The 12,684-nt window shown below is 33.7% G+C and overlaps 1 protein-coding gene across 1 annotated transcript in view; it reads left to right on the top strand.

Annotated features, from left to right (window-relative positions):
- LOC143256913 (protein APCDD1-like) overlaps positions 1-11,585 on the top strand; it is a 64,399-nt gene extending 52,814 nt beyond the window's left edge. Inside the window, exon 4 of the mRNA XM_076514762.1 lies at positions 7,645-11,585. Coding sequence (XP_076370877.1) covers positions 7,645-8,433 — 789 coding nt within the window. The 3' untranslated portion in view covers positions 8,434-11,585. The remainder of the gene's footprint in view (positions 1-7,644) is intronic.
- Positions 11,586-12,684: the final 1,099 nt, after the last annotated feature.

Below are 12,684 nucleotides of genomic sequence, written 5' to 3'. Positions count from 1 at the left end.
AACCAGTTTGAATCACGTTCTTTTTTTTGTAAATGATATATTATAATTTATTTATGGCTTCTCTTAGAAGAATGTTAATCCTTCAGACTTCTCATTTTGACACAGAAAAGTGTTGATAATGTAGTGATGAATACTATTAATAGATGGCGTTAAGTATACTACTGCATGCATCATTTGCTTCATACCTCAAACGACGATTGAAAGGTAATTCTTTCAAAGTTTTTGACTTCCTGTACGAAAATGTAATACTGTTGCTAAGATCGTACGATATATTTTCCTGAAACGTAATTGTACGTAAGTGTTGTGTATAAAATACCTGTAGTAGCTAATAATCTACTAAAAACAAGGTGCGCTTCTCACAATGGGTACAAAATCTACAAATGGTAGACTTTACCAGAAGTCATACAAAGTATTACACTAACGTTGAAAAAAAACCAAAATGATCAAAAGAAATAATACAACTGTTCATTTCATTTAATTTGCTTGTTTGTTTTTTTTTTTGTTCTTATGAGGGAGGGATAGTGGGTGGGGAATGTGGTTAGATGATATGAGTAAAAACCTTTAGACCCAGCCTGCTTTAAGAAGCTTAATATATAAGTAATGAAAGACTGGTTTTCCCTCTCATTCCGTTCATGTCTTCAGAATGTCAAATTCCTTATTGATAGTTGTTTTTAGTATGTACATTATGATGTTTTTTAAAGGCTGAAACCTCGTTTTTGTCAATGTTCGTTTATCTTTAGAACCAACTTCAATGTATTGCTGTCTTTTGTAGTCCTGAGCTTAATACAAATCGTAGACAATTAGTATAAAATACGTTACTGTATACCGTGATACCTTCCCATTCAAACACAAAGGCTCAACATGGCAAGGTGGATAAAGGAGTTCGACTCGTAATCTGAGGGTCGCGGGTTCGAATTTCCGTCGCCCCAAACATGCTCGCCCTTTCAGTCGTGGAGGCGTTATAATGTAACGGTCAATACCACTATTCGTTGGTAAAAGAGTAGCCCAAGAGTTGGCGGTGAGTGGTGATGACTAGCTACCTTCCCTCTAGTCTTACACTGCTAAATTAGGAACGGCTAGCGCAGATAGCCCTTGTGTAGCTTTGCACGAAATTCCAAAACAAACAAACAATCAAACATAAAATCTAAAATGATGAAGTTTCTATGTGATACCACAATTTGTCTCCTCCACTCTTATTAAGTAAGCCCTCAGTGGTGGCACAGCGGTAAGTCTATAGGCGTATAACGCTAGAAACTGGTTTTCGATACCAGTGATGGGCAGAGCACAGAAGGCTTATTGTGCAGCTTAGCGTTTCATTAAACTAACTACAAAACAAATATCTGTTAACTGTGCTTTTATAAAATTTCATTCTTACAAACCGATTACAAGTAGGGAACGTGCTCGATCATAACTGTATATTGAGGTGTCCGGAGTAGTCACATGGCATTAAAACAGGTGGTGTTCTGTGTTATAAGAGTGACTGTCAGTTCTGCTATTGGAGTAAGATTAATTAATTTAGACGTCAGGACCTATTGACCGGTTACCTTCTCTCAGGTTTACAGTTAAACATTACACACAGTTACCATACATATCTTTGACTTGGCTGGTCAGCCCACCACCGTATGCATATAAGGTGTCTTCTATTAAAGGAACAAACTAAGTTATTAAAAAAATAATAATAAATGTATATAAAACAAAGACCTAGTCCCCCGCTGAGACAACGTTAAGTCTTCAGATTTACGACGCTAAAATCAGGGGCTCGATTCCCCTCGGTGGACACAGCAGATAACCCGATGAGGCTTTGCTCCAAAAAAGAACAAACAAAGATTTAGTAGGAATGCCACACTCGTAATTTCTAAACTGCTGTACAGATATCATTATAGAGAATATTTCTGCATATAGAATGGTCTTACAAAAGCATTACTTCATAGAGCGTATCATGTACGGTATAGAAAATAATTATGGAAATAGTAAGTAAGATGGGTATAACATGCAAACATTATTGGATTGCTAATTATTTGTTGTACTGAACTGAAATGCACTAGGATACAGTTATATGTTTTATTTACACTGTGATTGGTAATGAAAAATCTAGACTTTTTAAAAGTGATGTTAGGTAATAGAAGGTATTATCTTTACACGACGATCCATTAGAGACTTTGTTAACGACCTACCTTAAGTACCGGTATTAGTGTTACCTCCAGAGCAGTAAGTTATGTATTAGCATGAAGTGGACTCGATGAACGTGTCGCTACTCCAAACCCACTCCTTAGGAGAGAAGCTAATGCGTATCAGACCTCAACTAATGGGATATACAAAGCTAGTGAACTATGCCTTTTTCAGATACATTCAAATCGTTTGAAATAAATAAATGTTAGTTTGTTCCATATGGTACCACAATACCACATCATTCAAGCTCACTTGGAAAATGTTATGCAAGCATACACTGAAACCTTTTTTGTTTCAAGTAATAATGCTTCCGTTTTATAACATTTTTCAAAGTTCAGTCGACAACTGCAATGTTGTACACAACGAGTTTTACTTTTCATGTAATGACATTTCATCTTTTCATTGCACTTCATTTAATTACTCGAAGTTAAGGTTACAAAAAATGTACAATTAATAAGGTAAAACTTTTCTTCAGTTACAGAAATATGTAATTATAAAGTGTATTGGTTTAAATTTCGCACAAGGCTACACGAGGGTTATCTGCGCTAGCCGTCCCTAATTTAGCAGTGTAAGACCAGAGGGAAGGCAGCTAGTCATCACCACCCTCCGCCAACTCTTGGGCTACTCTTTTACGAACCAAAAGCGGGATTGACGGTCACATTATAATGCCCCCACAGCTGAAAGGGCGAGCGTGTTTGATGTTATGGGGATTCTAACCCGCGACCTTCGGATTATGAGTCAAGTGACTTAACCACCTGGCCATGCAGGGCCTATAAAATGTACATTTAGCAGTTTTATATCAATTTAAGTTTCTTCCAGGTTTGTTCCTATACATGCCATTACACTGTACTTATCGGTAACAATTTCAGATTATTATCTGTTCGAGTGTTTTTGTTATCCATAACTCTTGTCTGTTAAATGAGGTTTAGGGGTAATTCAGTAGGCTTATTCTATAATAACTCACTCTATATATGAACTTGTTTGTCCGCGAACACTTCTCACAACCTTAAAGCTAGTAGGATCAATCTGACCTTAAATTCGGAATGGCTCTTGGGTGCCTTTATTTGTATGATGTATTGCACCTTTTCTCTACAGATGAGGCTAGAATGCGCCCGAAATGTTACCCTGGTATGATAATAGGTTTTCCGGGCAGCTGAATCTTAACCAAGCATGTTCCTGATCAACTTTGCTCGAGGGCACCTTGTTTATTGCCCAAACTAAGAAATTAGCAGGACCAAAAGTGTCACACTTGCTCAGATACCATTAGCGGAAGTTCTAACGATTATTTTTTTCGGGTTCAGGCTCCCCTCGAGGTAGTCCTATAAATAATTGGGGGTAATACAAGAGCTTGATCAATACGTTGGAGCCTTAGCCAATCATGAGGTGCTTTTAAATCTCGCAGGGGAGTGCGGGTATTTTATGATAGTTTCTATACCCCCTCGTCTTGTCAACATAGTTCACCTTTAATGTAGAACCCCTATAAAGAATAAGACGTTTACCCATTTCTCTAACTATAAAATACGACTTACGTGACGGTAGAATTAATGCAAACATGAGAAAAAAAGTAAAGAAAAATCACATTTGCTTGATAGCTGTTTACCATCTGATAGTTCTTTCATAGATTTTTCGTGTTCTTATGAATCCTGGATAGATGTCTCTATTGTAGCATCTTGATTGTGTTTAGCTCCGTCATACTTCCATAACAGTTAAAAGTGTTCTGTGAGGTTAAAGGTTCGTGTTATCATTCCATATTTGTGTTGTAACATTTCCTGAACAGTTTGTACAGCTGTTGTAGTATCGTTATTGTGTTTAGTTCCGTCTTACTTTCTTAATAGCAAGAGGATTATCATTTTATATTTGTTTTGTAATCTTTCCTTAATAGTTTCTAGAGCTGCTACGATTTCTAAATACATGTTAGTGACGTCACATTTACTTGATAGTTATTGATGATGTCGTAACGTCTTCACAATTTTTAATTATAAAGAATTTTTAATAAATTTTAGTTTATTATAAAGCCTATGAAAAAAATGATAATCGTTATTGTTTTCATAAATTTTAGCGTACCATGTTTCTCGCTGGTACAGCGGTAAGTATACGGATTTACAAGGCAAAAATCAAGGGTTTCATTCCCTTCTGTGCACTCAGAAGATAGCCCGATGTGGCTTTGCTATAAGAAAACACATACACAAATAAGCGTCACCATAGTTTCTTTATTGTTGTACATCTTGAATAATTCTGAACATTTTAATGTTGTATCCTCAATATTTTGTCCTTTCATGGTTCTTTGTTAGTATTTAGTCATATTTCCTTCATTGTATATATAGTTTTATAGTTTGTTGACAGTGTTTCGTGTGGCATATTTCCTTGATAGTTTATATTTCCACAGTTTCCGATAGTGTCTTAAGTTGCAGTATTTCCTTAATAAATAAGTTTTCATAGTTTTTTGATAACTTTTAGTATTGCCGTATTCACATAACTGATGTTATTCTTGTCTGGATCGTTTCTATTATGATCATATTTGTTTCTGCATTTCCACAACACTCCTAGTAGTTCCTTATTGATTATTGTTGGCAAACAGATATTGTATTTAGTATTTTCAACATAAGTGACGTCTTATGCGACATACGTGCTAAACTACCAGGTCAGAAACCGTCAGGTGTGTTATAAGAGTGATGATCAGATTGCACTCTTCGATTATAGTAGCTCACGCACTGGCATTAGGTGGTGATGGATAGCTAGCTACCTTTTTTCCTATCTATTACTTGAAAGGTAAGGCCGGCTAGTAAAGATAGCTCTCAAGTAGGTTTGTGCGAAATTCAACAAATTAAAGTTCATTCACATTTGTTAGTGTAGTAAGTTATTCCTTGGTGATCGTTCATATTGTCTCAGTTACTTGATAGAATTTTAACTTCGTCGTAATTTCTTGTATGTCTTGTATGTATGTCACTAGCGACGACTACGGATCTTATCGCTTGTTCCTAGACGTTGATATTGTTGGTTGGTCGTTTTAGAGAAATCTATATTTAGCTACCTAGTATATCCATGGCGGGGAATCGCACCCCAAATTTTAGCGTTGTAGGTCAGTTAATTTACAGTTTTCACACCGGGGGGCTTGATATTGTTTTCACAACTCTTTGCTGATTGTTATTGCTGTTGCACTTATGAAAGTTGTTACTGATGTGATAGTTTTTCGACATCTAAACATATTTTCACAGTATTTCGGTAGGCAATGTTCGATTTCTTAATAGTTGCTGGTAGTTTAACAATGTTGTCATAGTTCTTTGAGAGTAGAAAAGTGATTTAGTTTATTTTTAACCTTCTCATCACCTGGATATCTAAACAATATAGATCAACGTATTTTCTCTATATACTTTTCTTGAATGTCTTTAAATAACATATTCGTGATGTGCGTTAAATGTTATTAAAACCACAGTAACATTACTGACTGTAAAGCTATGAGTACACTCGATGCAGTGGTCACCACAATGTGTGTTGCAGCAAGTTGTTAGGGGTGTCGCGAAAATTTCGCCAAAAGACTAATAATTAACATAAAAAACGATAAGAAAACATTGGATCTGACAACAGTGGTGTTACGCAAATAAAGATAAGTGGGTTAGAATGCCGTCAGTGAAAAAAAATTGCGAACCGTTGACTTAATATTTCCATATTATTAATAAAATAATTAATAGATTTTAGCGTAATAATTTTTTTCACATAGTTGTTCTGGCAATTTTTATTCTTGATAATTCATTGTTGGCATTCTTTAAATTACTTAATAATTGTTGTTGTAGTTCCTTGATAGTATATTCCAATTTCCACATAGTTTTTGGCTTTGTCTTAAATTATATCGTAGTTATTATTGTTGTCGTCATCCTTTGATATTACCATATTTAGTGTGGTTGAAATACTGTTATTATTACACACTCTCCTAATTTTTCAAAATCTCCAAGGGACTAGATTAATAAAGTGGTGTTTAAAATCTATTAGACCTTATACTGATGTCTTATGATAATTATCATTGAAGTTGTTATATTTGTCATGGTTTCTTCATAGTTTTATTGTCGTAATGTCTTAACATTTGTTATGACTGTCGTAATTTTCTAACGGTTTCTATTGTTGTATTTACTTAATACTTGGTACTGTTCTCATAGTTCTTCTAAGATCATTAGTATTGTCGTAACTTTTTAATAGTTGTTAGTACTGTGGGATTTTCTTTATGCCTGGTTCCACAGTAGAGTGCTCCCAATGGAACAGCAGTTTGTCTACAGACTTATAAAGCTAGAAACCGGGTTTCGTTAGCTGTGGTGGGCAGAGCAAAGATAGCCTATTGTGTAGCTTTGTGATTATCTATAAACAGTGTTACCACTGTTACGTATTATAATGTATTTCGGACGAGTCTCTGATTTATTATGTTGCATGCGTTACGTATGACGATTTCAAATAGTAGAAACTTTTAATTTATAAGTTAAATGAATGTCAATATGTATCAGATTTATATTTGTCAACAACATTGATACACATAATTTTCTTTCTTAACACAAATATAATAACTGTTATTACAATTAATGGTTTATATACAAGAGTTTTACAAACTTACAAATAATACCTGGTCTGGAACTAAATATTTTATGAACGGTCCAAGTCCACGACGAGCGAGGTAATTCTTTTTGATGTTGTGACTTTTCGTTTAAACTAGTTAGCTGTCTATTCCGTTTACAAGCTGACTTTTTGCCGACGAATTTAATATACTCGTAGAAGTACTAACGTCCGTAGTTAATTCACTGAAACTAAATAGGCTGTAATATTCAAAATCTATAAACGTTCCTTGTCAAATATCTGTAGTTTTCCAATCAGTAAGCGTTTGTCACAACTAAAGCTTTCAAAGCTTATAGTATACTGACTGTAGAGAAGAAACAATATTCTAAAAATGTCTTTTGGCGCGTCGATTTGTAGAATTTAAGCGAAATTCTAAAAAAATTCACTTGGCAACAGTATTCGAAGATAAGCAAGAGCTTTCGTAAAACATATATTGTTGATTCTTACTCTCGAGAATCTTTTACTAATTCAGAGAACAGGCTGAACTTGCGCAATACATATTTTACAATATACTGAAAGAAATGTAGATATTAAAATAAATGTGTAACAGTAAATGTGTTAAACCATAATTAACTGATGGATGTTGTCATGCTTTATTAATAGTTATTTATAATAGATGTGACCAACATTTCTTGATTACTTTCATATAGTCTGTAATGTTTATTATTGTTTCTAGAGCTTCTAGAATTTTTCTTTAATTTTCAAAGAGAAGCATGCAATTAGACAACCAGTTTTAACTGTAAGCGCGAGACATTTTCTTTAATAAGTTGATGAAAAATTGATTGCTCATGTAGAAATGGATAGAAAATTTTATCTTATGATATAATTTGAACATGTTTATACATTGTTAAGGCGATTAATTTCTTTTCTTTTATTCAGAGCCGTGGATGTCACATATGCCATCTGGTAGCCAAATCCAACCATTTCTCACCTCCCCAGCTGCCAGCTCGTGCTAAGTTTCCTGTGTATATGGCGGGAGAATGGATTAGTACACGATGTGAGGTCAGACCTCTTGGAATGTTTGTGACTAGGCGGATGAAATTTTTTAACTTCAACCAAAGCTGGCATGGCGTTTATAAGTACTTCAAAGATTCCAACTGTCAAGTTTCCCTGTTTGTCTTAGTAGCAGAGGGAGAGTTTCGTCCAAGGAGACCATCGCTGAACTTCAGAGGGAGTACGAATTACGATTTCATAGTTGAGAAAGCATCGATAACGCCACTTGACCAACTGTTTGTCAATAACTTAAACGGACACAAAGCAGAACATTGTGGCATTGTAGATTCGTGGCGATTAAATGTATCACAGGATGTGACATCATTTGGAGGCTGTGATGGGATTGGGTTAGCAGTACCAAGTACAGCGTTTGACGTAGTTCGGACAGACATTGATCATCACGGCAACTCTCTACTTTACATGGGAGAAATAGATACCGAAAATATTCCTGCCACTCCAGACAGTAGGCCAACTTCTTATCAAATTCCTTTAATACAGTGCAGAGCATTTTCAGATTATCCTGGACGAAATGAACTATTTCCTTTGCGTCAAACTCAGAATGCCATATTTAACAGCGGTAAAATTTCAGTATTAGTAAAAGGTAACATTATTAGCATAATAGTGACATCAGTATTGTGCATTGTGTGTTCAAACCACGCGGTCATTGTTACATGAAGATATTTCATTTATTTTAAAACATTCAGCGGTAGATATTTAGAATTTATTTACACGTGACATCAAAATCCTATAAGAAAAAATAAATGAAGGAAACCGAGGAGGTTGTGTTTTCCTTTGCAAGTGGTATCTATATATATATATATTGTATTGTGAGAATTATAGAAAATAATCTTTTTTTTTCGGTTAAAATGCTCACATTTATGAAACTGGGTGTGTTGCATTTATCTAATAAAGAGAGTATTTCCAAACTTTATATTTTAATTAGATATATGAAATATATTTACTATCTGTTTATTAATATCATAGGTTTTCATTGTATTATTATTATTTTTCATTGCAATATAAGAATAATTATTTGATTCATTTTTTTAACTGCCCTTTCAAACATAAAATATTAATTTTATCTATTTTTTTTCTTGCCGGCGTATGTATTTAATTGCCATAACTCACTCAGTTCTCAGCATTCTGCAACGAGAATTATTTTAATGCTAATATAAATTAATGTTTAGCAACTCCCTCACAGAATTCCTATTAACTTATGATAATTATTTAAGTTCAAACGCCCATAGCAGTTAAGTAGCTAGTTCTCGTCAACGAACAATTGAAATAAATACTGTTATTTATTTCCTTTTAAGCGTAATGTTAATGTGTTTTATGTAGAGTACAAAATCATGCTTCTTTTCAGAAGTAAACCCCCTGTGGCTTAGCTGTAAGTCTGCAACCTTACGATACTAAAATTCATTTTTCGATATCTTTGATGGACAGACGACAGATATCCTGTATAGCATTGAGCTTAACAACAACGAAATCAAACCAAACTTTACAAGTGAAAAACAAAAATGCATCTCTTTTACTTCTTTTCAGCGGTTCAACGAAAAGTTAATGGACTTCTAACGCTAAAAACTGGGTTTCAATGCATCACGATGGAAAAGATAGCCCATTGTGTAGCTTTGTGCTTTTACAAGAAACAAACGATCTGTTATTTTTTCCCGAAAATTCTCCATGTATGTGACGTGGCATATAGTGGAATTTAGCAGTCTTTGTTCTTTGATAATTTATAATAAATAAACTTCAACAGCTTCGGGTAAGCATTTTAGTCTGTATTGGATATTTCATCCTACTTCTAAAATTTGTTCAAAACTTGCATATATGTTACATACACATCTTAAGGTGTGTTTACAGATCGTGAATTTTGAGCTTACTTACAGCTGTCATGTTAAAACTTTCATGACAGAGGTTGAAAGGTTAACTATCTTAAAGCTTCAGGTCGGTGTTGTCAGTTTAAAAGCACAGTAAAATATAAATAACAAATTTTAACAATTAACGATCTAAAATAATTTCTACCATTAAAAATTAACCATTTTAAAGCTATGTGTTATCGGTAAAAAACATAGAAAGGTGTAAATCACAGAAAATAATAGCTTACTGCTGTCTATTGGTCTCGGTAACATAATTCGTAGAAAAATCTAAAAACATACAATTAACAAAAGCTCCAGAAAAATGAAAATGGATAAAAAGTACCTGTAAATCACAGTTAACATAAAATCTGAATAGCACATGATTAATGGAAAATCTTAGAAATATACAGACAAATAACAAATACCAGAAACCACAAATAATATTGTTTAAGAAAGTCTTAGAAACACAGTTTATAAACAATTATAGCTCCTCACAATTCAATAGAAAATAGTTAATAGAATATACATTTCATCTTGCTTAAATTTCCACTGAACACGATAGTTAATTTTCATTTTGCCATTTTATCTAAATCATGTGATATTACTTCATATTTTCTGTAAATGTTTATTCGTTTATATCTTCTATCTTGTTAAGGTACGAATTCATACGAAGCTGAAGGAAGAGGGGCTCCTTTACCGGAAAGAAGTTAATAAATAATTATTAAAATAACGTTATGAGTACAGAGCAGACAAAGTGAATGTAATAATAAAAAAAATTCCAGTTCTAGCATATTGTATAGTTTTGATCAGGGCTGGATGAACCAAAAGGCGTAGTAGGCAGTTGCCTGTGAGCTCACGATATCAAGGGGCTAATGTTATCATTTGAAAACCGTAAGTTGGGAACCGAAGTATCTTAAAAGCATTATACTTGGTTAAAGAAATTGCTTCATTGGTATAAATTTTAATTCAACAAATACGACTTTTGGAGAATGGAGGACATAAACTCTAAGTTACCCATGGTCTTAATCCAGTCTGATTTTGATGTGTCTGACAGAAAATAATAGGTTATTGTTATGCGGAGAGACGCTGGGGATCACACCTAGATTAGTTGTTTGTGTTCTGACCGAATTCATTACAAGTTGCAATAGTTTAAACTGCACTGGTATAAGGTTTCAAAAATCAATCTATGACATTTTTGTATATATTTTAACGATTCGGTGTAACTACTTTTTTTAGTAATTAATACAGTTGTTATTATTATCCAAGATTATATTGTGTGCTATTCAGTTATTAATCGATTCAGGGAGAATAGATTAATTTATGATGTAAAGTTCGACTCCTTAAAATGTTTGAGACAAGACAGATGAAATTTTACAACCTAAATTTCTGCAAAATAACAATCCTTTAGCTTCAGTGAAATCATAGCGTCATCTGTTGAGTAATTTTTAAAACTTTACACAAAAATTTAAATGTTATGCCATGACGAGCGATTTTCTACTCTCCAGCTGTTTAACTGAACAACTTTTACAGACTTTATTTAGAGTAAAAATAAACGTTTTTTTTTTCTGCCATAATGTTTACTTTGCTTACTTATACCAAAATTAACTGAAAAGGAACAGTGAGATATTTTCATTTCAATAATAAAGGACAAAGTGAAGACTTTGTTGATATGGTAACTAAGTACAAAATGGTTCTTTTAAAACTTGGTATTCATTCTTGTCTTTTTTTTAAGATATTAGGCTTATTTTTATTTGTTGATCATAATAAACGGGTTATAAGAGTATAAGTACTGTGGTATTAATAAAACGTTTCGCTAATGTTGATAAATTTCTGTATTGTAAATTGTTGTACTTAGTATAAGAGTATATTGAAGATATAATTATGTAATGTCTTAACCTTTCCTTGTGTATCAAAAGGTCTGACGAAATTATATGTATTTCTGGAATTAATTATTAATAACTCCGTCAAAAATCCATCTTTCTTTGTCTTAAGCATTGATCATATAACTTAACACAAATAGAATTGAAAACTGTATGTGATTTTTATTTATATTTGAGAGCCAGACATCAACTAATGTTAAGAGTGACCATACTACGTATTCAAGAATACATGGCTCGTGTCTCGTTCCCACAGTTTAGGACTATGTTATAAGTGTGACAGTCAAAACCCACTTTTCAGTCAGATAATAGCCCGAGGGTTGTCGGTAGGTACTGTTGACTAGCTCTCTTTTGTTCTAGCCTACCAGTTACGGGTTTTTATGAAAAATTGTCAGTACCAATACAACACATTTTAGATCTACTGAGACCAATAATGTTTGCAAATAACTTGCTGTTCTACATAAAATGTTTTGCAGGAGTAAAGCCTGAATTATTTGACATTGAATTTAAAGCGAGGAAGAATCTGAACACAATGTGTAAAACATTCTTTATTAAATTCTAATTAAAAAAACCCAACAAGAACACAGCTTTTGTGGCTGGGAGATCTGGAAAAGAACTGTCTGACTCGTTGTATCTCTTAATCTGACAGACTAACTATAACTGTTCCAGATTGAGACCAGAGTACTTTATACAAAATTATATAGTGCCAACTCTTCCAGTCACCGTTTCTCCTTCCAATAAAAAACAGAGAAGACAAGTATCCTCAAGGTTACACTTAACTCACTAACGAATAATATCACTTCCTATTTTTACATGGCGTGTTGTACTATCTCATTCACTCTCATATGACACAAAATGGTACGTGCTTGTTCCAGATAAACAGGTAATTAGGGCAGAAGTAATCTAGATACATTCCATGACCAGTGATCTATTTTCAAAATATAAAGCTAATGTGTGTATTTGTGTGTTTTAGAGCACAGCCAGAAAGGGCTACCTGCTGTGCTCACTGTGGGGAAATTAAACCCCGGATTTTATTTAGCATTGTAAATCCGCAAACTTACTGTTGACCAATCGGGGAACTCAAACACAGAGATACAAAATTGTGAAAAATTAATGTTCATCTGACTAAGTTAAAAGGGATATATTATGCATACTGCGTAGACAGCTCTTGGGTAGTTCTTGGCAAACGTTTC

This window comes from Tachypleus tridentatus, chromosome 7, assembly GCF_004210375.1.
Source record: "Tachypleus tridentatus isolate NWPU-2018 chromosome 7, ASM421037v1, whole genome shotgun sequence".
Taxonomy (NCBI): domain Eukaryota; kingdom Metazoa; phylum Arthropoda; class Merostomata; order Xiphosura; family Limulidae; genus Tachypleus; species Tachypleus tridentatus.
Note: the sequence above shows the minus strand (reverse complement) of the source record. Positions and strands in the feature narration are given on the sequence as shown.